At 40.2% G+C, this 23,912-nt stretch overlaps 2 protein-coding genes across 3 annotated transcripts in view; both read left to right on the top strand.

Annotated features, from left to right (window-relative positions):
• LOC106880719 (uncharacterized) overlaps positions 1-23,912 on the top strand; it is a 98,902-nt gene that overhangs the window by 38,280 nt on the left and 36,710 nt on the right. The gene's annotated exons all lie outside the window — the stretch shown is intronic.
• Positions 1,325-22,375, top strand: LOC106878193 (uncharacterized). The gene is made up of 4 exons (XM_089355943.1): positions 1,325-2,342; positions 19,660-19,728; positions 21,516-21,605; positions 21,839-22,375. The coding sequence occupies exons 1-4, from the start codon at positions 1,386-1,388 to the stop codon at positions 21,893-21,895; spliced, it is 1,173 nt and encodes a 390-aa protein (XP_089212069.1). The 5' UTR covers positions 1,325-1,385; the 3' UTR covers positions 21,896-22,375.

Here is a 23,912-nt window from a genome sequence, read left to right as displayed (position 1 = left end):
CTAAGTTACGATGACGTAAACACACCAGCATCGGCTGTCAAGCGATGGTGGGGGACACACAAACACAGACACAAAAGGTGTTTTATAAGGTTTATTTATAAGACACAAGAAGCATTATAAAAATATGCGTTGCTGTGTGTCTTCGCAGCAAGAAACTACACGTACAACAGGAAACTGCAAGAAACTAGATCTTTATATTGTGTGGCGAGATTTTTCATCTGTCTTCCTTTTCTATTTGGGATTTTCTCTATCCCCTATTTCTGAAGAAGAGCTTTGCTCGAAACGTAAAACTACCTTTCTTTCCTTCCCTGAGTGTCTGTTAATACTTTACATGTACTACGTCTTCGCGTTGTTTTTTTTTATGATTTACGAATATATATGTGTATGTTTGTGTGTGTCTGTGTATATGAGAGTGTGTGCGTTTGTGCATGCGTGTATATATATATATATATATATATATATATTTGTACGCACAAACATATGATATATATATATATACATACATACAGTTATATGCATAAAAATGTAATTTTCACCTTGATAATGATATACTTAAGATTACCCAATCCATACACACATATGTCGAATAATGAACAAAAATGATAAAAATTGATTGGTGTTTATGTATTCCTGTTATAGGACATATATTATGTATGAAAAACTTGATTAGACATGATTGATGCCTAGGGGAATCTAATCGTTTATATATATATATATATATATATATATATATATATATGGGAGAATATACAAATAATAAAAACAGACGAGGACAGGTGGTGTAAATAACAAAAGGATATATTAGTATGACGCTCGGGAATACGGAAAGTTATATGCATAAAAATGTAATTTTCACCTTCATAATGATATACTTAAGATTACCCAATCCATACACACACATATATATATATATATATATATATATATATATATATATATATATATATATATATATATATATATATATATAGAGAGAGAGAGAGAGAGAGAGAGAGAGAGAGAGAGAGAGAGAGAGAGACATCTGTATACACACACAGACACACATATATATAATACATTCTTATATATATATAATACAAACTTATACATTCATGCACTCATTTCACACCTGTAATTACGAAGAAAAATTATTTGCCGTGTTTTGTATAAGCTGCTTTGGTCAATAATAATGTCGTATTGAAGTATTTGTTTATATTTTTTTTAATATTTTCCAAGTGTCCCTTAAGACAAATAATGTTTTACGACAAATAATTGCGTATCACACAAGTATAAATAGCCAAGGAGATGTACTTGTGCTCACTCTCATAGTGAGAGAAGTCTCGTATGACTTGAGTAGATTTTTCAGAGCGAGCTTGTCAGCCAACAAGTCGTGAAAAGACGTAATTATGGAGACAGTGAACACAAATGAAGCACCTTTCTTGAAAGCTCTCGAAGTTTATGCAAAAATTAATAGTATTCTCAAATCAATGACCGATATATCATTGCTGAAATCAAACAAAGTTAAAGGTTTCTCTTTACAAGTTCTCTCGTTACTATTCTATTCGTATTTACTTCTAAATCCTATTCGGCACATTGTTTCCTTAGTAAAAATGGGAAATATGGAAAGCGATGTATTGTTTCTATATATTTACGTAATATTTTTCCGCATATTTCAATCTTTAACTCTATTGATAAAACTGTTCAAAAAATCTAGACACAAGGAACTAATTGAAAAGTTTGCCGAACTTAAAACTGAACATGAAGAAAATATCTGGTATAACAAACCTATAATATATAAGTCAGTGTATATATTAATATGTCTGGTTATTATTGGGAGCATAACTATGGACCTTGTAATACCGCTGTTGAGTACTGATTTGTTGACGTATTTCAAATATCCTGCACCCGCTGATTATAAATATATCATCCCAATTTTAGCACTGCAGGTTGTATTTAATTCAATGTCAGCTCTAGCCATATTAAGTGATGTGTACATAAATCTCCTAATCACAGTTACTCTGATGCATCACTTTAACAAAGTGGCGAATGAAGCTCAAAGTTACGTAACGGAGAAGCAATCAACTAAGTCGGATATTATTAAGAATCATAGAGAGATTACAGACATATGTAACACTCATGATACTCTTAGTTCAATACTGAGTCTAGTAAATCATTCCTTGCAGTTTATTTCAGGGTGTACCGTGTTCGGTAGTGTCATCAGCTGCTGTATCCTTACTTACGGACTAATAAATGATTCTCTCAAAAATGACATGTATACAAACATTTATGCCACTGTACTGGTTTTGCTATCTGTGCTTTCTTGGATTGTACTATTTTGGTGCGGAATTCTTTTAAACAAATCGGTAAGTTGTACAAATTTTTTTAATAACTCTAGGTTATCTAATCTACATCACATCCGTATTGCTATTGTAGTTATAACATATAAGCGTATTGATGAAGTAAAACGACCTTTTGTCGTGTATTTCGTTTCTTTACTTTCTGTCTTCATATTATGACAAGGTTAAGTTTGTCTCTCATCCAAAGAGATTGAATAAATTACCATCTCTCGCTTTCTTTCTGCCTCTTTCTCTCTTACTCTGTTTCTTTGTCTCTCTGTCTGCCTGTCTCTCTGTCTCTCTCTCTCTCTCTCTCTCTCTCTCTATCTCTCTATCTCTCTCTCTCGCTCTCTCTCTCTCTCTCTCTCTCTCTCCCTCTCTCTCTCTCTCTCTCTCCCTGAATTGGTCACATTTGCTCGTCATATGTCTGGGGTCGAGAAATCAATGCGCACGGAAATGGAGGCCACTAGACTGATGTGATGTTAAATTCTCTTAGCAAATCTGCTCTGTTAATTGTAGCGTATAAGACAGATGAAATAGATCCAAATTATAAGAAGTAATAGAAACTGCTGCTGGTATCATCCAAACTTCAATTTTGTGTCATACAAGAGGCAGTCAAAAGTTATCCACACTTTCGCTAAAACTTGCTTTTGTTTGGCTGAACTGCTTCCAGCGCTCTCGTGGCACTTTTTTGGCTACGTAACCGTGATTTGACCCTGTTCTCTCTAGTCTTTATTCTCTACTGGAAAGTGAGCACCAAGGAAGGATATTGATCACAGAACTGATTTCTCTGGTTTCCAGGTGTGTCAGAGGCTGAAATTTATCATAGGTTTCCAGTAGAAGTGTGTGTGACTGGATCGAGAATTCTCAAATTGGACGGACAAGCCCGAAGCACCTAGAGGGAGAAGGACGGCCACAGCCTCTGCTATTGATGAGAAAATTCAACAAGCTCGAAAGATGGTTCAGGTGAACCGTCGAATGACCATCCATGAGGGGCATGTTCTCTGCAAATTAATTATGCTTCTGCTTCTAAAATCTTCCACGACAGGCTTTGATTCCGTACAATCTATACGAGATGAATGTCAAAAGAGCTCACTGAAGCGCATATGTACAATCGGGCGGCGGTGTGACATCGTTCACTCGACCGCTACGGCGACGAAGGCGAAGCGCTTTTAGAGAGAATAGTTACAGGATTTGAGACATGGGTCCATCACTTTAAACCAGAATCCAAAAGGCAGAGTATGGAATGGTAAAACCTGGAACCTCCGAGGAAAAAGAAATTCAAGCCTCAACACTCCGCAAAAAAAGTGACACTGACTGTTTTTCGAAACATAGAAAGACTTGTACTGCAATATGACCTGGGAAAAGGGTCTACAGTCACCAGTGTAAGCTACAGTAAAATGCTGACCAACAAACTAAAACCAACTATTCGCACGAAACGCCAAGGTTTACTGTCAAATCAAGTGCTATTGTTGCACAACAATACATGTCTACATATGGATGTCCATACCATAAAAAACTGGGGCTTTGGGTAACCAGAACAACCTGAACTCGAAAACACTGCACTGACGACCGAGGTTTTTTCAACACAGCAACGCATGAAAAAAATAATAATAATAAACCTATCACTTACGCAACTGAATCAATTCTGACTGAGCAAATTATACGACTAGATAAATATGGAGTCATTGTTGGCGTTGTGGTAAACACATTGACGTTTCTGTATCATTGATATTCTGATTGTTGTTGACTTCGAAGAAAGTGATGTGTTTTAATGAATAGACAAAACATTAGCAAGCATCCAAACATGCACACATGTAAGCATAATATTTATTATGCCTACATGTGTGTGTGTGTGTGTGTGCGTGCGTGCGTGTGTGTGTGTGTGTATATATATATTTAAACAACATATTGTTAATTTTATACTACTGGAAGTTTATGAAACCGATGAAATGTTTGTGTATATTCTCATCATATTTTATCGAATTATGCTTGCCTTTTGTTGTCTGATACAATTCTTTTGGCAAGCAACCCTAAAATTTATATTGGGTTGTACAAATAAAGGTAAACAAAAACCTATTGGTCAACAATTTCAATATTTCAGCGTTCCCGGAGTGAATTTAGGTAACGGAAATAGAAGAAGGAAATATGGTGGAAAGCTACAAACACTAGGGAAGAAGCGAATGATTCAGTTTAAAACTATGAAATAGTAGAGTAAGATGGGAGTACATCATAGCTTACAAAAATAAGGGCATAAAAAAGGGTTCAAAATATGAGAGTTTACTACAAATTGGTTTTAATTAATTTTAATTAGGTTGGCTTCGATACCGGAAGTAGGAATTTATTTTAGGGAGGAAAATAACAAGATGGAGGGGGAGAGAATAACAACATAAGAGAAAATTTATATATATATATACATATATATATAAATATATATGTATATATATATATATATATATATATATATATATATATATATATATATATATATATATATATATATATACACATACACACATATACATGTACATACACACATACATATGTATTAAAGGAAAAAGGACAACAAAATCCAAGGCAGGACGAGCATTTCAAGTCATTTAGAATATTTAATTGGAGTAAGATGCATTTGATGTAATCAATTAATTAATTAGTTTTTCAGGCCATTTGACTCTGTAAATAATAGTACTCGAATACTAGAGATAGAGTAATAGAGTAAAAGAGTATATATATATATATATATATATATATATATATATATATATATAAACATATAGCTTATATTCATATTTAAGAAGAAAAGGAAAATGGCGATTGGGTAGTCAATAACTGTTTATTACTAACTGCAAATTAATCCATTATAGATATATATAAACACACGCATACAGAATCACACACACACACATATGTACATATACACGATGATATGTACATACACACACATCACATACGTATTCTTTCATCTTCTTTGGCAACTTCAAAAAACGAATGAGCGCATATTGATTATTCTTGTAACATCAACATAAACGATTATATTGTTGACAAAGTTAAACAGATGTATGATGCAATGGTAAATATACCCATTTGCTATCACTTAGGCACTTTTTCATTAAGGTGTTATATAAAAGAAACTAATTGAAGTTTATGCAATAGAGGTGTGTTAATTGTCGTTCAAGAAGATATTATTAAGTGTTGATAGGAAAACTAAATAGAGAACACTTCCGACCATGTTTATCGAATTATAATAAGGAAGAAAACATTAACTTCTTTTACAAAAAAGTGTCATTCATTTATAGAAAGTCACGCGTGCACGTGATCGCGCTCGCACGCACACGCACACACACACACACACACACACACACACACACACACACAAACACACAGGCCACTGGAAGCTATATATTTAGTTATCCATTCTGTTATATCATAATGGAAAGAACGTATATACTAACGCCTTCTAATTTTTATTTCCATTTGTAGAAAGAAGATATTTGATAACAATTAAGAGCTCAATATTACCTTCATAATCTAACAATTTAACGTCTACTTATAGGAGAAAATAATTTTCTTATATTTTGAGTCTAAAATTAATATTTGAATTCATTAAAGGAAGCATATCGGAAGCAAATTTTCAAGTGGTACTTGAAAAAGTTGACGAGGGACTGACCAGAGAGGAAAGTGTTTGTTTGTAGACCTTTCAAACGCGTCCACCACACGCATTCTTTTGCCATAGCTATCAGTGTTACAAAAACCGTTTTTCCTTCCCGTTTAAAGGAAGGTGGCGGAACAATATTCACGATAGACTCGGCTGATAAGTGGGCTCGTCCCACACACGACAACAGCCGTTCGACGAAGGTCCACAGCTCTGAAATATCTGGACACTGCACGAGTGCGTGCAGAACGGTTTCGTCGCTCTGACCGCATCTCGGGCAGGTCGGTCCGGTGGTTTTCGAACCGTGTCTGTAGATCTTCTCTCGAACTGGTAGTGCGTCTCGATAGCATTGCCAAGTCAGTGATCTCTGGAAATTATCCATAGGCCCCGGCCCGAACGTCGTCTTGAAAAGGCGGGTTAGGAATTTCTCGTCGACACCCAGGTTTGCCCCGAGAGTGTCGTCAGACCTCCCCTCCACTAGTCCTCTATAGAACGCATTGGTCGTTTGGAAGTTGCACAAGTTTGATCCCGGACGGCAGAGCTGTTGTAGAGCTTGGCGACACTCGCGGTGCCAATCGCCCAGTTTCGGTCTCTTCCTGATCCATGTTTGCAGTTCGGTGAGTGAGACGAGCTGCGGGAAGGCGTGCCTCACAAACGGCGCCCACACCTGTTCACCGTCGTCAATGAAGTTCCAGAGATGCCGCAGTCTCAGCGCATGTCTGCGCATCATTAACCACGGCATCCCCAGTCCTCCATGTAACGGTTGTTGACAGCAAATGGATCGCCTCACCATCGGAACGCCACCCTTCCACAGAAAGCGGAAAAGTATGCGTTCTAGTTTCGTGATGGTGGCATCGGGACAAGGCACGACGGTCAGGCGGTAATCGATGACTGATGCGATATACACATTAGCCACCTCCGCCCGGCCTTTTAGAGATAACTCTCTCTCAGCCCATGTTTGGCTGAGTTTGATCACTCTACTGGTGATCTCGTCCCAGTTTTTATCCATTTGGAGGTCCGGACTGAACCAGACCCCGAGCAGTTTAACCGGTCCGTCCGTCCAGCGTCCCACTACGGAGTCACTGTTGGACGGTATGGGCTTACTTCTCCAGGTGCCGAGTAACAAACCCACTGACTTTTCCGGGTTAATTTTTGCTCCTGTCACCGTTTCGTATTCTTTAAGTGTCTCGCCTAGCATCTCGACGTGCTTTTCGCTCGACACTACGACGGTGACATCGTCCGCATATGCAGACACGCTCGTCCCACAACCCAGCTCTCGTGGGATACCCCTCAGTGTCGCCAGCTTCCGCAGTAGTGGTTCGAGCGTCAATACATACAGAAGCGCCGGCAGGGGACATCCCTGACGGACCGAACGCGTGATGTCGAACGGTTTTGACAGGTGACCGTTTACCCGAATTACCGATCGGATGCCGCTATACAAGGCAGCGATCCAACCGCGAAAGACGGGACCAAAGCCAGCTGCCCTGAGGACGGCCGCCAGGTATCGATGGTCGACCCTATCGAAGGCTTTAGATTGATCTAAATTGATCAGCGCCCCACCCATGCCAGGATCCTTAACTACCCTGTCCATGATGTAGTGCATGAGGTGGAGGTTGTCATGGATACTTCTGCCCGGCACGGCGCATGTTTGCGCCCTGTCGACCAGTTTATCGATGACAAGCGCCAACCTCTCGGCTATTACTTTGGCCAAAATTTTCAAATCTGCGTTGAGCAGAGTGATGGGCCTGAAATTATCTATAAAATTCCCCTTGTTTGGGTCTTTCTTCAGCAATGTCACTGCACCTCGGCTCACGAAACCGGGAATTCTCCCGTTTTGTTGCCAGTTGCAGTAGACTGATGCCAAGAGGTCGCCAAACAAGTCTGGCATTTGACAATACAGCTCGTAGGGTAGACCATCCAATCCAGGTGACTTATCCCTCGCGCAGCCCGCCATAGCATCCCTTACTTCAGCAGCTGTGATGGGACCCTCACAACACTCTGCTTCTCCCGCCGAGAGCCGCGGCAGGCCGATCAGGTAGGCAGTGAAGTCCATCCTGCGTTCCGACTCACCGCTCGCACCGAACAGTCGAGCAAAGTGCTATTGAATGGTCCCACACATCCTTTCGGGTTCGAGCAAACTACATCCCTGTTCATCGATTAGAGACCGAATGGTGGCTCTGTTACTGCGTTGCGCCTCCGCCACCCGGGCTTCTCGCGCAGTTTCGATCCCTTCGTTCCTTAAGGCACGCATTTTAGCTCTGACGACGCAACCTTCGTGTTTGGCGTTGAGGTGTTGGTCGAGGGCCATCCTCGCAGCCAAAACGTTGGTTGCGCTGCCAGTTGTAAGTGCCTCTTCTAGTTTCTTAACTAAGTCTCCCTCTACTCTATTTCGATCTATCGCTAGTTTTTTACTAAACCTAATAGATTCCGATTTAATTGCCATTTTCAGGGCAAACCACCAGCAGTTGTTAACAATGGCTCCTGTTAACGCCCTCTTAATTAATTCACTAATCCGGTTCCTGTAAACCTGCCGCGCTAAGAGCGAAGCGTTCAGTTTCCAGTAACCGGGACCCTGCCTATGTGTCTTATCTAAGTCGAGCGTTCACGTCACAAACTTGTGATCTGTGTAGCTGACTATTTTAAATTGTGGACATCCTACACTATCTCTATCCGCTGTCCTACATAGAACTCTATCTAGATACGATTTCGACGATCCGACGCAGTTTGTCCAAGTCCACGTTGGCACGTTCGGATGGTCGAGTCGGAACCTGTCAGACAAATGGAAACGTCTGAGCAGGTCTTTGAGGCACTTACATCCCCTTCTACTCCTATCCACTCCCACATAGTCTATATGCGTGTCCAAAGTAGCGTTCCAGTTCCCTACTAACAGTAAAGGTCGTGACGTTCCCACATAGATAGATAGATAGATAGATAGATAGATAGATAGATAGATAGAAAGATATGTTTCTTTATTAGCCAAACAGGGCTCAACACAGAGGGGACAAAATACAAATGTAGAGTTTTTCTTTTCGAGGGGGGGGGCGTAAACAAAGCAGAAAAAAAAGTGGGGACAACGATGAAAAAAACATCGCAAAACGTTTGGGGTATTTACACAAAATACGAAATAATACAGAAAATACCCAATAAATGGGGAGGTTATCCGTGGAAAGAAAAACCTACGGAAAAAACCACGCTAACCTCGGTCCTTGGTGTCACAATTTGTTAAATAAAATTCCTTTTATTTATGCAAGAAACGTAAGTAACTCTCTGTTTACAAAATTTTAAACGTTTTATAGAATCATGGTCAAGGTGGCTTCGTCGGTCATACGTGCCATTCTTGCTACATGTATCCATCTTTTTTCGAAACATTTGCTAGACAACACTTGCCTCTCTACTCTCACCTTCCTTTTCAAGTGATACTTGAAAAAGTTGATGAGAGATTGACCAGAGAGGAAAGTATTTGTCTCTAATCCTTTCAGACGCGGCCACCAGATGCATTCTTTCGCCATAGCCACAAGTACGATAAATACAGCTCTTCCTTCCCGTTTAAAGGAAGGAGGCGTGACGATATTGACGATAGACTCGGTTGATAAACCGACTCGTCCCACACGTGACAGCAGTCGTTCGACATAAGCCCACAGCTCCGAAATGGTTTGACACTGCACGAGTGCGTGCAGAACGGTTTCGTCGCTCTTACCGCATCTTGGGCAGGTCGGCCCCGCATTTCGCGAGCCGTGTCTATAGAGCTTATCTCGAACGGGTAGCGCCTCTCGGTAACACTGCCAGGCCAGGGATCTCTGGAAGTTGTCCATAGGTCCCGGCCCGAAAGTCGTCCTGAACAGGCGGGTCAGGTATTCCTCGTCGACGCCCAGGTTCGCCCCGAGATCGTCGTCGTACCTGCCCTCCACTAATCCCCTATAGAATGACTTCGTTGTGATGCAGCCGCTCAAGGTCGACCCGGGACGTCAAAGTTGTTGCAGAGCAACGCGACACTCACGGTGCCATTCGCCATTCCTCGGCCTCTTTTTGATCCACGACTGCAGCTCGGTCATGGAGACGAGCTGCGGGAAAGCGCGTCGCACAAACGGCGACCACACCTGCTCACCGTCGTCTACGTAGAGCCGGAGGTGTCGCAGTCTCAGCGCATGTCTGCGCATCATCAACCACGGCATGCCCAGCCCTCCTTTCAGCGGGTGTTGGCAACAAACGGATCGCCTCACCATCGGAACGCTTCCTTTCCACAAAAAGCGGAAGAGGATGCGCTCCATTTCGGTGATGGCGCGATCGGGACAAGGCACGACGGTCAGGCGGTATTCGATGACGGACGCGATGTACGCGTTCGCCACCTCCGCCCGACCTTTTAGGGACAGCTTCCTCTCGGACCATTGCCGGCAGAGAGTGGCCACCCTACTCGTTATCTCGACCCAGTTCTTCTCCGTTTGCAGGTCCGGACCGAACCAGACTCCGAGCAACTTGACCGGACCGTCCGTCCAGCGTCCCACTACTGAGGCGCTGCCGGACGGTATGGGCTTGCTTCTCCAGGTGCCGAGCAGCAAACCCACCGACTTATCCCGGATGATTTTCGCTCCCGTCACCGCTTCGTAGTCTTTCAGCGTCTCGCCGACAAGCTCGATGTGCTCGTGACTAGACGCTATGACGGTGACGTCGTCCGCGTATGCCGACACGCTCGTCCCGCACCCCAGTTCTCGCGGGATGCCCCTCAGCGTCGCCAGCTTCCGCAGTAGTGGCTCGAGAGTCAATACGTACAGGAGCGGAGACAAGGGGCATCCCTGACGGACTGAACGTGCAATGTCGAAGGGTACCGATAGACGTCCATTAACACGAACAACCGAACGGATGCCTGTGTACAAGGCAGCCATCCAGTCGCGGAAAACGGGACCGAAGCCGGCCGCTTCGAGGACGGCCTCCAAGTATCGATGGTCTACCCTATCGAAAGCTTTGGATTGATCCAAATTGATCAGGGCCCCACCCATGCCAGGTTCCTTAACTACCCTCTCCATGATGTAGCGCATCAGATGGAGGTTGTCATGGATGCTCCGGCCCGGCACGGCGCACGTCTGCTCCGTGCCGACCAGTTTCTCGATGACAAGCGCCAACCGCTTGGCTAACACCTTGGCCAAAATTTTCAAGTCTGCATTGAGCAGAGTGATGGGCCTAAAGTTATCTATGGCGTCCCCCTTGTTTGGATCTTTCTTCAGCAGCGTTACCGCTCCTCGGCTCACAAAACCGGGAATGCTCCCGTTCTGCTGCCAGTTGCTGTACACGGCCGCCAAGACGTCTCCAAACAAGTCTGGCATACAGTTGTAAAGCTCGTAGGGCAGACCATCCAAACCCGGAGATTTGTCCGTCGAGCAACCCGCCATCGCGTCCCTCACCTCCTCCGCCGTGATGACTCCTTCGCAGCACTCCACCTCTCTTGCCGAGAGTCGTGGCAAGCTGTGCAGGTAGGCACTAAAGTCCACCCTGCCTTCTCGCTCGCCACTCCTCCCGAACAGTCGGGCAAAATGCCGCTGAAACGCCTCGCACATCTTGCTAGGCTCGAGCAATTCGCGCCCCTGTTCGTCTACCAGAGACCGGATGGTGGCTCTGTTACCCTACTGCGCCTCCGCCACCAGGGCCTCTCGCGCGGCTCCAACACCTTCATTCCTCAGAGAACGCATCCTTGCCCTGACAGCACACCCTTCGTGTTTAGCATTGAAGTGTTGGTCGAGGGCCAACCTCGCCGCTAAAACGTCGGATGCGATGCCACTTCGCAATGCCTCTTCTAACTTTATCACTAGCTCCCCCTCTACTCTGTTCCTCTCTACAGCTAGTGCCCTGCTATACCTTATTGCTTCCGCCCTTACTGCTCTCTTGAGGGCAAACCACCATTTGTTGTTGACAATGGCTCCCGTCAAAGCCCTCTGTACTAACGTGCTAATCCGGTCTCTGAAAACCTGTCTCGACGGGAAAGACGCGTTTAGTTTCCAGTAACCGGGACCCTGCCTATGTGCCTTATCTAAGTCTAGCGTACACGTCACAAGTTTGTGATCCGTGTAGCTGACTATGTGGAACTGTGGACATCCTAAACTATCTCTATCTCTTGTCCTACACACTATCCTATCTAGATACGATCTCGACGACCCAATGCGGTTGCTCCAAGTCCACGTTGGCACATTTGGGTGGTCGAGTCGGTACCTGTCAGACAACTGGAAGCGTCTGAGCAGGTCTCTGAGGCCTTTGCATCCCCTTCTAGTTTTGTCACTCCCCACGTAATCTAGATGCGTGTCCAAGGTAGCATTCTAATCCCCCACTAAAAGTAAGGGACGAGACGTTCCCAGGAATACTTCTAGACGTCGAAAGAAGTCCGACCGACCTGTTAAAGGAGGCACATAAACTGCCAGCAACCGAAAAGCGCCTCCATCGCTGCCGTCCACATCTAGGACAACCAGTCTACCCTCCGGGTCCGTAAATATCGTCTTTACTTGGAGATCCAGACTCTTGCGATTAAGAACCGCCATGCCACTACCGCCCATCCTCGGCAGACAGGGAGAAAAATAAATGTTAAACTGTCCGCCAAACATGGACTTTAGGGCCCGCGGTTCATGGAGTCTGGTCTCACAAATGGCTATGATATCCAAATTGTGTGACTTGATGTCATTTAAGAGGTACCCTTGTTTCCAAGGGGACCCCAAGCCACGCACATTCACACAACCAATCTTCACCATGATTCTATTTATACGTGTGCTTTAAAGCACAAAAGGAAAGGAAAAGTGAGCTACTTACTGTTTGCAAGTTTTGTTTCCTCCTTGGATTTCTCACCAAGGAGGCTATTGTACAATTTCTTGCACAAATATTTTTGACATACCCCTACCGAGTTGGGGTAGAGGGATTTTATTTTGTGGTGCAATGCTGGTGATACATGGTAAATTTTAATGTGTTTTGGCGGTGTTGTGCGTGGGTGGTTGTTTGTTTTGATGTCGTTATTTGTGATGTTTGTTTTAGAGTTGATGTAATTCATCAACTCTGTGTTTGTACTGTTTATTGCTGTTAGCATTGTTTTTTGCATGGTGTTAGGTGTATTTTCGGGAGATGTGAATCTCCCTGCTTTGTTTGTGTTTGCATTTTGTTTTGTTTTCCTCTTACTCTTGTGTCTTTGATTTGTTGTTGTGTGAATGTCACTATTGTTCTTTTTTCCTTTAGAGCATTTGCGAAATTTGTTTTTGTTGTGCTGGCGGACATGTTCTTTTGAATATTTTTGTTTATGTTGGTGTATGTATTGCCTGGTTCAAAGGTGGTGGTAGTGGCAGCAGAGTTTGTTGAACAGGTGATGGTGTCAGTGCTGACGGCCGATAACTTTGCGTCCTTGCTGTTGTTGTTGTTGCTGGTGGTGGTGGCGATGTTAACTTTCATGTTGTTGTCACTGGTGTTAGTAGATGGAGAGACTACGTTAGTAGCAGTCGCCTCCGATCCAGATTTCCTCATAGTTTTCATGGTGGTGGTGGTGGTGGTGGTGGTGAGAGGGCTGTTAGTAGCTGTAATCGCCGTCTTTGTGACGTTTACAGCAACTGCGTTCCTGTCACTGTGTGAGCACGTGCTACTCTGTTCTTTTTTTTCTTCTGGCATCTGAAGCCTCGGGAAATGCTCATCAAAAGAACAAGACAAGCGTTCGAGAAAGAAATTTTTGTATTTTGCTAGGGCCGAAAATGCCCCTGGGGGCCAATTCCTGCCCTTGAAAATACACAAAAATGAAGCCTAGCTGCTTCGCAACAAAAATATTTAAAAATTCCAACAAAATGTGGACAATAAACGGTCAAATAAACGTTTACCTCTGCAGCCGATGTGACAGTACTTCCGTCAGATAGATAGATAGATAGATAGATAGATAGATAGATAGATAGATAGATATGCTACTTATTGAATGTTAGATTTATGAGTAAATATACATGTGTATTTGTTTCAATGCCTCACTATGTGTGTGCATGTGTGTGGAAAATTAAAATGAAAAACTGAGTGGTTTTGTGATTACTGTGTATTTATTTAGCTTGTGTTTTACCGTAGTCTGTTGTTGTCTTTCTTCATTGTGATAAAATATACTGAAAACAGGAAGTAAAATTCTTGTCGGCCGACTTCGGTTTTTAGAACATTTTTTTGTATCTTAGAGTCTTGTCAAAGCATCACTCTGCTATGTAATTGAATTGGGAAGCCCTTCGAGACATTATATTCCCTACTTTTAGGTCACTTTAAACAGAACCCTTGATTCAATAACACTGTGTATAAACTCTGTATTTGGAATGACCAATTTCAAAGATTGTTGGATTTTACTCATAGGGTATTGGAATCTTAATAATGGATTTACAAAGGCAATGATCAATCTTAAAAACAATTGGATTTTACTCACAAAATATTGGAATCTTATATGTACACCATTCTGCCTAAACAATGGATTTACAAATACAATATCCCTACATTCACTCTCTATTTCCTATCTTAACTAAACTAACTATTGCTTAATCATCCTCTCACGCCGTCTCCGATGGAGGGATATAATAAATATCCTGGAAACAGCTGTAAGACATTTTATTTATAAATGTTCTATATTATACACAGCTTTGGTTTTTTGTATCTCATTATGAAAAGTAAATCCTTATATTCACACGCTGATATAAGACCTACGTTGGATCACTTATTCGCATAACCACCAAACCAGGAGATTAACTATGGTCTATCCATAGCACTTACTCAGCATTACCTGAAACCTCTGGGTCTAATTGACACCACTATCCCTCATAACCTATATATATATATATATATATATATATATATATATATATATATATATATATATATATATATATATATGTATGTATGTATGTATGTATGTATATGTATTCAGCATAAGTTTAGTGTTGTAGATGAAATTCTAAGTGACTTCTATTGTTAATCTGTTTAGACATATCATAGATATGAGATGCATGTTTCTTTGTGTATATAAATACGTGTGGGATATTGTACTGCGCTGTGCAAATCATGAGAGACATAAAAAATATTTGTAAGACACTTACAAAATCACATCAGTTTCAAAGTAATGCTTCGTATATCAATAGAAACTAATCGATATCAATGAACTAATGATACTTTAATTATCTCCTGTTTAGAAACCGATCCGCGCCAAACACAGCGAACAGTGTTTATAACTGACTGTAAGCAGATGTGTTTGTGTATGTATGAGAGAGAGAGAGAGAGAGAGTGTGTGTGTGTGTGTGTGTGTGGTGTATGTATATCTTTACACACACACACACACACACATACACACACACACACTCATACACACACACATGCATATATGTACATATGCATGAATGCATGCATATTCATTGAGACACATCGATACAATATGCATTTATATTTATCGGAAATCTGAAAGAAATTGACAATAAATAGTTGAAGTAAACACAGAATTGATTCGTCGTATCAGTATAATAAAGCGCTTTTAATGCGAAAACGGACAAACGAGTATATTGAGGAAGAAGTGAAATATTATATCGACCTCCCTGAATAAGACAATACATGGACGTCACGACGTTTACATATTTTGCTAATAGTCTATAACAATTTCGCGTCTATTATTTATGGCAGTTCCTTTTTATGTGAAATCGATGGATTGCCCAGAATATTAATCACAGTCAAACCATTATACAACATTTGAAGATGACATCGACTTTTTATCCCATCTTCCCAAAACCACTGAAACAAATTCAATCCTACTGAGCTTCGATGTAGTAAGCCTATACACAAATATCCCACATGATTTAGGAATAAAGGCGGTTGAATACTGGGTAAACAAACACAGAGAAGCAATTCCCAACAGGTACACGGTGACATTTATACTAGAATCAGTGAGACTTATCCTGGAAAATAATACGTTCTTCTTCAATGGTAAGAACTATATCCAAATTAAAGGCACGGCTATGGGGACGAGGTTTGCCCCCGTTTATGCGAATTCGGTGATGGGTTACTTGGAACAAAAACTCTACCAGGAAATAGAGGAGAGATATAACACCGAATTTAGGAAGTTTATAGAAAAAGCATGGAAGAGATACCTGGACGATTGCTTCATAATCTGGACCAAACCTCAAAGCATTGTGGAGGAATTTAACACCCTCCTGAACAACCTACACCCATCCATCCAATTCACAAAGGAGATGAACAGTAGCAAATTACCATTTCTAGATATAATGGTAATTAAAAAGAACACCGCCATTACCACAGATATATATTACAAACACACAGACACACACCAATACTTGAACTTTAAATCGTGCCATCCACCCCATACAAAACGCAACATACCATACTGCCTAGCCAGGAGAATATTTACTATTGTAGAGGATATAGAGACCAGAAATCAACGCCTGATCGAACTGAAAGAATTTCTGGTGAAGCAAAAATACCCATCACGACTCATAGAAAATGGTATTCAGCGGGCTTCGAAAATACCCATACAACAACTGAGGACACCGCAAAGAAAAGACAAACAGGAAAAGATCATTCCATTTATAGTGACACAAAATCCATGCCACCAGAACATCTTTAATATCGCCAAAGCGAACTTACCGATCCTTGCACAAAGTAAGGAATTGAGAAATATCATTACAGATCAAAATATAACTCTCAGTAAGAGACAACCTAAAAACTTGAAAAAACTATTAACAAAGGCAAGGTTTGACCTCAGCAACAAAAATCAAACATTCACTGTATCCAAATGCAATGATAGCCGATGCGGCACATGCCGATCAATCCATACCGGCCCATATATGAACACAAAAACAGGGAAAATATTCACCAATGCGAACATGAACTGCAAAAGTAGAAATCTAATCTACTGCATCAAATGCCCTAATTGTGAAGAATTGTACGTTGGCCAGACAGGTAATGCACTATCGGAACGCTCACGGGTACATCGACAACAGATTAAAAACCCAGAAGTCCGCCAAATACCACTGAGTAACCATCTAGCAACATGTGGTCATCAAACTTTTATTATATTTCCATTCCATAAACTTTACAACCGGAATGAAATTGAAAGAAAATGCAAAGAAAAGGACTTTATTAAGAAATTCAAACCCACTCTTAACAAACAATGATTAAATCCATCTTACTTGGGGTTTAAAAATCTTATCCCTGTAACCAAAACACAAAAAATCTCTCAGATATCATCATTTCTATAAATAGATTTGGCATCATTTCTAAGAACAGCCAAACACCTACTGGGGTTTAAAAATCTTATCCCTACAACCCACACAAAACAATAAATTAAAATATCATCATGTCTAAAAATAGATTTAACATCAATTCTAAAATTAGCCAGACACCTACTGCTGCCATCCAAAGGAATTGGTATAAAAGACAGAAAACCAGCCAACTTATTACAGTCTGTTAAAGACTGTCATACCGGCCATGACGAAGGGAAATAGCCCTGAAACTCGAGTCGCCTTTATATATATATATTTATATTTATATATTTATATATTTGATCCTTTATATTGAACACTCAATATTTCATCTACATTCAATACTTTATTTCATGGTGCCATCCATTTTTATTTTATTTTATATTATATATTGTATATTATATTATATATTGTATATTCCATATTCTATACCCCACATTAGTTCTGCAGGAATATAAATAAAACATAAAAAACAGACAGTGTTGGAACTCTTTTAAGCAAAATAATATATTCCTCTATACACAATCATACAAAAAAATCCACCTTTTTTTGTATTTATTTTTACTCGCATATATATATATATATATATATATATATATATATATATATATATATATAATTAAAACAGTGGGGTAAAAAATTAGATATTTATTAATAGCACATTAACAGTCCACCTAGTAGTCTCCTTTATATATACATGTGTGTGTGTGTATGTGTGTGTGTGTGTGTGGCGTTAGCGACAGTGATGTAGAAGTCATTTTGCACGCCAGGAAAACAGTGTTGTTCAATAGAAGTTCGACTTGGCTTAAGCAATCCAAACCCATGGTCTCCTTTGATGTAGCAATGGAGGTCTAGGACAGCGCTGATCTATGCGATCTCACCGTGTTGTATATTCTTAATACCAGTAAGAAAAAGTTCCCCTCTTTCCTTTCTGTTCTCTACGGAGATGACACCCTGGCCATCTCTAGGGGAGCTAACGGTCACACACTAGACAATCTTAGGAAAGATCTAATTAGCACACTTGCCTCCATGGGATTAAAAATCTCCATCGGGACCAACCTCACCACCGCGAACTTCTTAGACATCACGCTCAACATGGGCTTCGGCACATACAGGCCCTACTGCAAGCCTAATGAGAAGCTAAAGTACATTAATACAGCCTCGTGTCACCCACCCACCGTGTTCAAAAACCTGGTGAAGTATGTTAGTATGAGAATCAGGGAGCGCATCGCCTACATGCCGGGCCCCAACAACCGCAGAAGGAATCGCCACAGAAATATCATTTGGTTTGCGCCATCTATGAAGTCGAGATACTGGCCGACCCTAGCAACAGCAGCAACATCAGCAGATCCCCTAACGGTGACCACAGAAGCAGGAAGCGCGAATAGAACTAACAGCACCATGGCCAGAGACAACAACATCAACGACAGCAGCAACTTCCTTAAGGGATACATCTACGGCAGCAGGCCCGACATTGCCCGACAGCAACAGCTTCCTTAACGGATGCATCTGCAGCAGCGGGCCCTACAGTGCCTATAGCAAAAGCAGCAGTACTATCGCCAGCAATAACACCAATAGCAGGGACAACAGCAACGTCAGTATCCCTAACGGAAATAGCAGCAGAGATATCGCCAATGACATCTAGAGCAGCGATGACAGCATGTCCACCAATGATGATAGCAATAATAACAACAACGGCACCTTCGCCAACACCGGCAGTGACGGCACCAACACCATCGCCACCTTCAATGACGCCAACACCAAAAATGCCAGAACCAACACCACCAAAACCAGCGACGCCAACACCTGACCACGGAGGTACATCAGCTGTTCCGGGAATTCGTTCAAATAACGCATCTCCAATCACATATACTCATTCAGGATACCAGAATGGAGATTTGTCAAGTCATTAACCAGCCACGTATGGCAGCTAGTAGACGACGGGATTCCGCACACGATATCATGGAGAATCCTAGAGAATTTAGGCCTGTACATTAACGGGACCAAACGCTGTAAATTATGCATAGCGGAACAGGCGATGATCCTCGACCAAGGGAAAATCTCGTAGCCTATTGGAAGCCATGCAATAGCAAGGCCACTGGTGATCGATAGTCAAAGGGAGACATTCGCTTTTGTTGACATTCAGTAACGAACTCATTTCCTCCAGCATATTCTAAAGAGGCAACGAGTTTTGTCATCTGCTGGTATTGATACATCAATTAGAAAGCATTTTTTCTTTCTTCGTGATCTCTGACAACTATATCTGGCCTATTGGCCTTAATTTCTCTATCTGTGTGTATTGATTGGCATATCCCAGAGTGTGGTTGCTTTCTCGTTTTATGTGACCTTTTATCATTATTATTATTATTATTATTATTATTATTATTATTATTATTATTATTATTATTATTATTATTATTATTATTATTATTATTATTATTTTCTATTTCACATCTAGGTTCACAGTATTACACAAAGCATTCATTTTATGCAATTTCAGGACATAAAACAGGAAGTCATTGCAAAGGTAAGCAAACTTTATGATCTCGTCGTCTTACTTTTAAAATATATTTTTAATATTTCTCTTTAAAAGAAGGCTGTTTCTACGCAGGGCAAAATGTTTAGCACGATTTCATGTCTTTATTTGAATTCACAGACCACCCGCAATGTCTTTGCCTTTTATCTTTTTGGGGTAGATAAAATAATTACCATTCAATCAATAGTGTCGGTTTAATGGACGAAACACCCGAACCTTGCGCCAATATTTCTTCTAATTTCCCTTTTAAAATATAAGAATAAATGGCTTCATACATGATTGCACACACATATGTAGTTATATGAAATATATATATGCATATATATGTGTGTGTATCTCTCTCTCTCTCTCTTACTCTCTCTCTCTCTCCCTCTCTCTCTCTCTCTCTCTCTCTCTCTCTCACACACACTCTTATGAGTGGTTATTTTCCCCGTCACTGTATATACATATGTGAGCTTATGCAGCTTCAAGAGATTTAACTTTATTTCTGTCCACGTACAATTCAGCACTCTCAGACACAATTATTAACGATTAAACGTTTCTTTCGTGGTTTCATAATGCGCGTAGCAGGTTTTATCAAATTTTAGTAAACACATTAGAATTTCACTAAATCAGCCATAAATTGATATCCTATAAAAGTCTATAAGCCATATGAATATATATCTTATAAAATTATTTCACGGTGCATTATATAAAAATTAGAAAGATAATTCTTGATGAAAATGACATAACCGTTCATTGCTAACATTAATATAGGTATTTATTTCCATAAAATCTCGTCCTCTGAGTAATTTTCTAATCTGATGGTTTTTTGTTGAATCAACGAATGCAAACGTCGTGTGATCGCTTTGATGTATGACGAGATACTTTTCATGTAAGTCTCTTTTTAAAGCCCATGATAGCTGGGTAATACAAAGACTAATAGACGGAAAGCGATATCTATTGCTTCGAGAAACAAAACATTGAGTCGGGATTTGTGAATTATTGATAGCATAATGTTGACTGAATAAAAACTAGTGTTTAATCCATATTCCCGCGTAGTATTCGCAAATTATTTGCGCATCAACGCAAGTTACCATCGTTGAAATTATTCAAAAAATGGGATCTTTTTTACAACGGGGGCCACATTTTTCATTAACGAAACACTTTGAAACTTTGAACACTGGTAGAATGTGTCATATAAAACATCTTTTTCTCTTAGTCTTCTTTAATAAAAAAAAGAAATCCATAAGTTATTCCATGTTAAAGTTGTATTTCTGTAATTTCAACCAATCACTGACGTCCATTCAGCCGATATACATTAAGTGCCGACTACATAAACAAACGATTCTGAAACAATTAACCCTAACCCTAACCCTAACCCTAACCCTACGGTTAGGGTTAGGGTTAAGGTTAAAGCAAATTTAAAATGAAAAAAGCAAATAAAACGAAGGTATGGAGATTAAATACGCTTTACACCGCTTAATCAGCCAAAGGAGTAAATGTAAACAACTGAATACTTGTCAGTGATTGGTTGAAATTATCGAAATAAGACAATTTTTTACATGAAATAAATTCGAATACAAAAATATTTTTCTGTTCTATAACACAAAATAGATAAGTATACGAAGTTTGAAAGTCTTTCCGTACCAAAAACACTACGTAAAACATTAATGAAAAATGTGGCCCCCGTTTTAAAATAGATCCAAAAAATGTGCATTCTGTGCAGCCACAGACAAGGTAAACGTTTCTATTTACACAATCCCCGTTCATGTTGTCTCTCTTTTTCTGTATTACAGATACTAGTTTTCCTAAATCGACTAACGACTGAATCGCATGGAATCGATGTTGGTGGCTGTTTCGTAATAACTCCCTCGTCAACACTTACGGTAATTTATCACAGCGTTTAATATTTTACAACACTTCATGTTATATATCACTCGTTTTTTTCTTTATAATGATTTGGTGGTAAAGATTTTTCTGGCTTTTGTAAAAAAAAAATTGTACATGATTACAGTTCATAAAATGTATTTTATCAAAATATAATAACCCTCTTTCTAAATCATTCTATGAATTCATTGAAAATAACAGCTATTTATTTTTTCTCTTTTCTTCTTTTCAGATGATAGGAAGTTTTATTACTTACATACTGGTTGTGATCCAGACAAAATCTTTATAGCTGCCCTCTCTTCCTTATTATACATTTCCAATGGTAAATTAAATACGAAGCTCAACTTAACAACATTACCTCACCAATACATGAATTCGGACCACGTCCCTACAAACCTTTCTGAAGCAAGATTCTGGAAAAGATAGAAAATAGCGTGATACTGTATCGAGTTCCAGCCTCTCGTACCAGCGTTAGGTTGATTATGTAATCTTTGTTATCAGACACACATGCTGCTATTGATTTTCAACTAATTTACTTACAACTGACCATCATCTTTTGTCGAAAAGAATATTTTTCACTTTGATTTTTCTCAATATATATTGTATTTTCCTTCCCACTCATCTGGGCAACATGTTTTTCGTTTCTCTCATTTTCAACAATATATAAGACCGATACATCACTGGATGTATATTATAAATGTTCAACCTTACATTACGTAGTTTCATTTTTGGCTATATTTTCTTGAAATAAAATATCATGATGAATCTAGTTACTGAATTCACTTATTCATTTTACTTAATTAAAAGCCTGTACATCAGGGTAAAGAAAATTATGTCAATATAAAGCTATTTTATTTCAGGAATTACTCATGTGTCTTATTGGATGGAATTGATATGTTTTTGAAGAAGAGCTTTGCTCGAAACGTAAAACACCCTTTCTTTCCTTCTCTGGTAAAAATATCCTGCTCTCAGTATTTGCACACCTTTGAAACTGCTAGCATCCATTTTCCCTCAATATGGAGCTTTGCATAACCATTCGCTCCTTCCTTTCACCGTGCTTTACTACCTAACCATCCTTTCTGATCATGGATTTACTTAAAGACCCGATCAAACTGGATTTAATTGAACTCTCCCGCCCTCTTGGACATAATGAACCACAACAAATATTGATGAGGAACTATCTTCCGCTGTCTAACCTATATATCTCCGAGGACGGAATACCCAACTTACAGAGTCTTCGCTTGATATGATGCTCCAGTAGCTGGAATATCTCAGAAACAGCTGTCAGAGGCTAATTTTACTATTTTTTTTTACTATTAGATATGTTGCTAACTTTAGATTGAATTGAATGAAATAAAATGTCCTTGTAATGCCTTGCCTACTTTTTTGCCTTTCCTCACGATTTTCACCTGCACTTAATGGCTCAAAGATAAACGACCTTTAGACGTTTTGAACAAGATAATCACATGACCACAACGTCAGCTGCTATTCTAGCTGACATTTTGGTGACACACCAATCTAAGCAATAGTTTAAGGAAGACGCCAAATTCCCCTGTGTTGACTTCACGGGGCTCTACGTCCCTCTCACACATAATCTCAATGCATTTTTCCACAGCAAAATCTATGTCTATAGATGGGTATCTATATATATGAATGTAATTTCACTCTTCCCATCTATTGACATAGATGTTGCCTCCTTAAACTAAGCTATGACAGTAACTATCTAGACAACCATGATCTTAGTAGATTCTGCTCCACCAGGTCACAGAGGAGAAGGCCACCAACCATCACCTCAGCAGTGAAGAAAAGCACTGCAGAACGCTGGAGTGGCTGGACAATACACACCTAAGACCCTGACAACAAAAATCAGGTGAAAAGAATGATTGGATATGCAATAGGCGCTAGCATGAGAACCACATTGAAGAACCACATAGTAAAGTTTAACAGGAAATTATACATGCGGGTTCAAGGTGCAGCCATTGGTGTCGGTGTAGCTGGAGATGTGGCCAACCTTTTCATGACCAGGTGGGACAGAAAACTCAAACAATTCTTGCAGAACAGTCCACAACTCTTTTACTTTATTGTAGGTAAGTAGAAGACATTTATATTCTAGTTGAGATCATTTCGAGAAACGGTGATGCAGAAACCGAGTGGAAGGTAATGGAGAGCATCCAGTATGTAGCTAACATCATCGACCAAAGTATCAAGGTAACTATAGATTACCGCACTTGGCAACCTAACAATAGACACCCTGTCCTTGATACTGAACTTTGATTAGAGACTGTGAACAACAGAATACAGCTCCT

Source organism: Octopus bimaculoides, chromosome 8 (genome assembly GCF_046866305.1).
Source record: "Octopus bimaculoides isolate indiv1 chromosome 8, ASM4686630v1, whole genome shotgun sequence".
Lineage (NCBI taxonomy): Eukaryota > Metazoa > Mollusca > Cephalopoda > Octopoda > Octopodidae > Octopus > Octopus bimaculoides.
The sequence above is the reverse complement of the archived record's forward strand: the minus strand, read 5'-3'. Positions and strand labels throughout refer to the sequence as shown.

What these genes read in the sequence shown, in the direction of transcription:
- LOC106878193 (XM_089355943.1), top strand. Translation starts at nt 1,386, where the DNA reads ATGGAGACAGTGAACACAAATGAAGCACCTTTCTTGAAAGCTCTCGAA. An exon ending in AACAGGAAGTCATTGCAAAG is followed by an intron (nt 19,729 to 21,515) that starts GTAAGCAAACTT and finishes TCTGTATTACAG; the next exon opens with ATACTAGTTTTCCTAAATCG. An exon ending in CTCCCTCGTCAACACTTACG is followed by an intron (nt 21,606 to 21,838) that starts GTAATTTATCAC and finishes TCTTCTTTTCAG; the next exon opens with ATGATAGGAAGTTTTATTAC.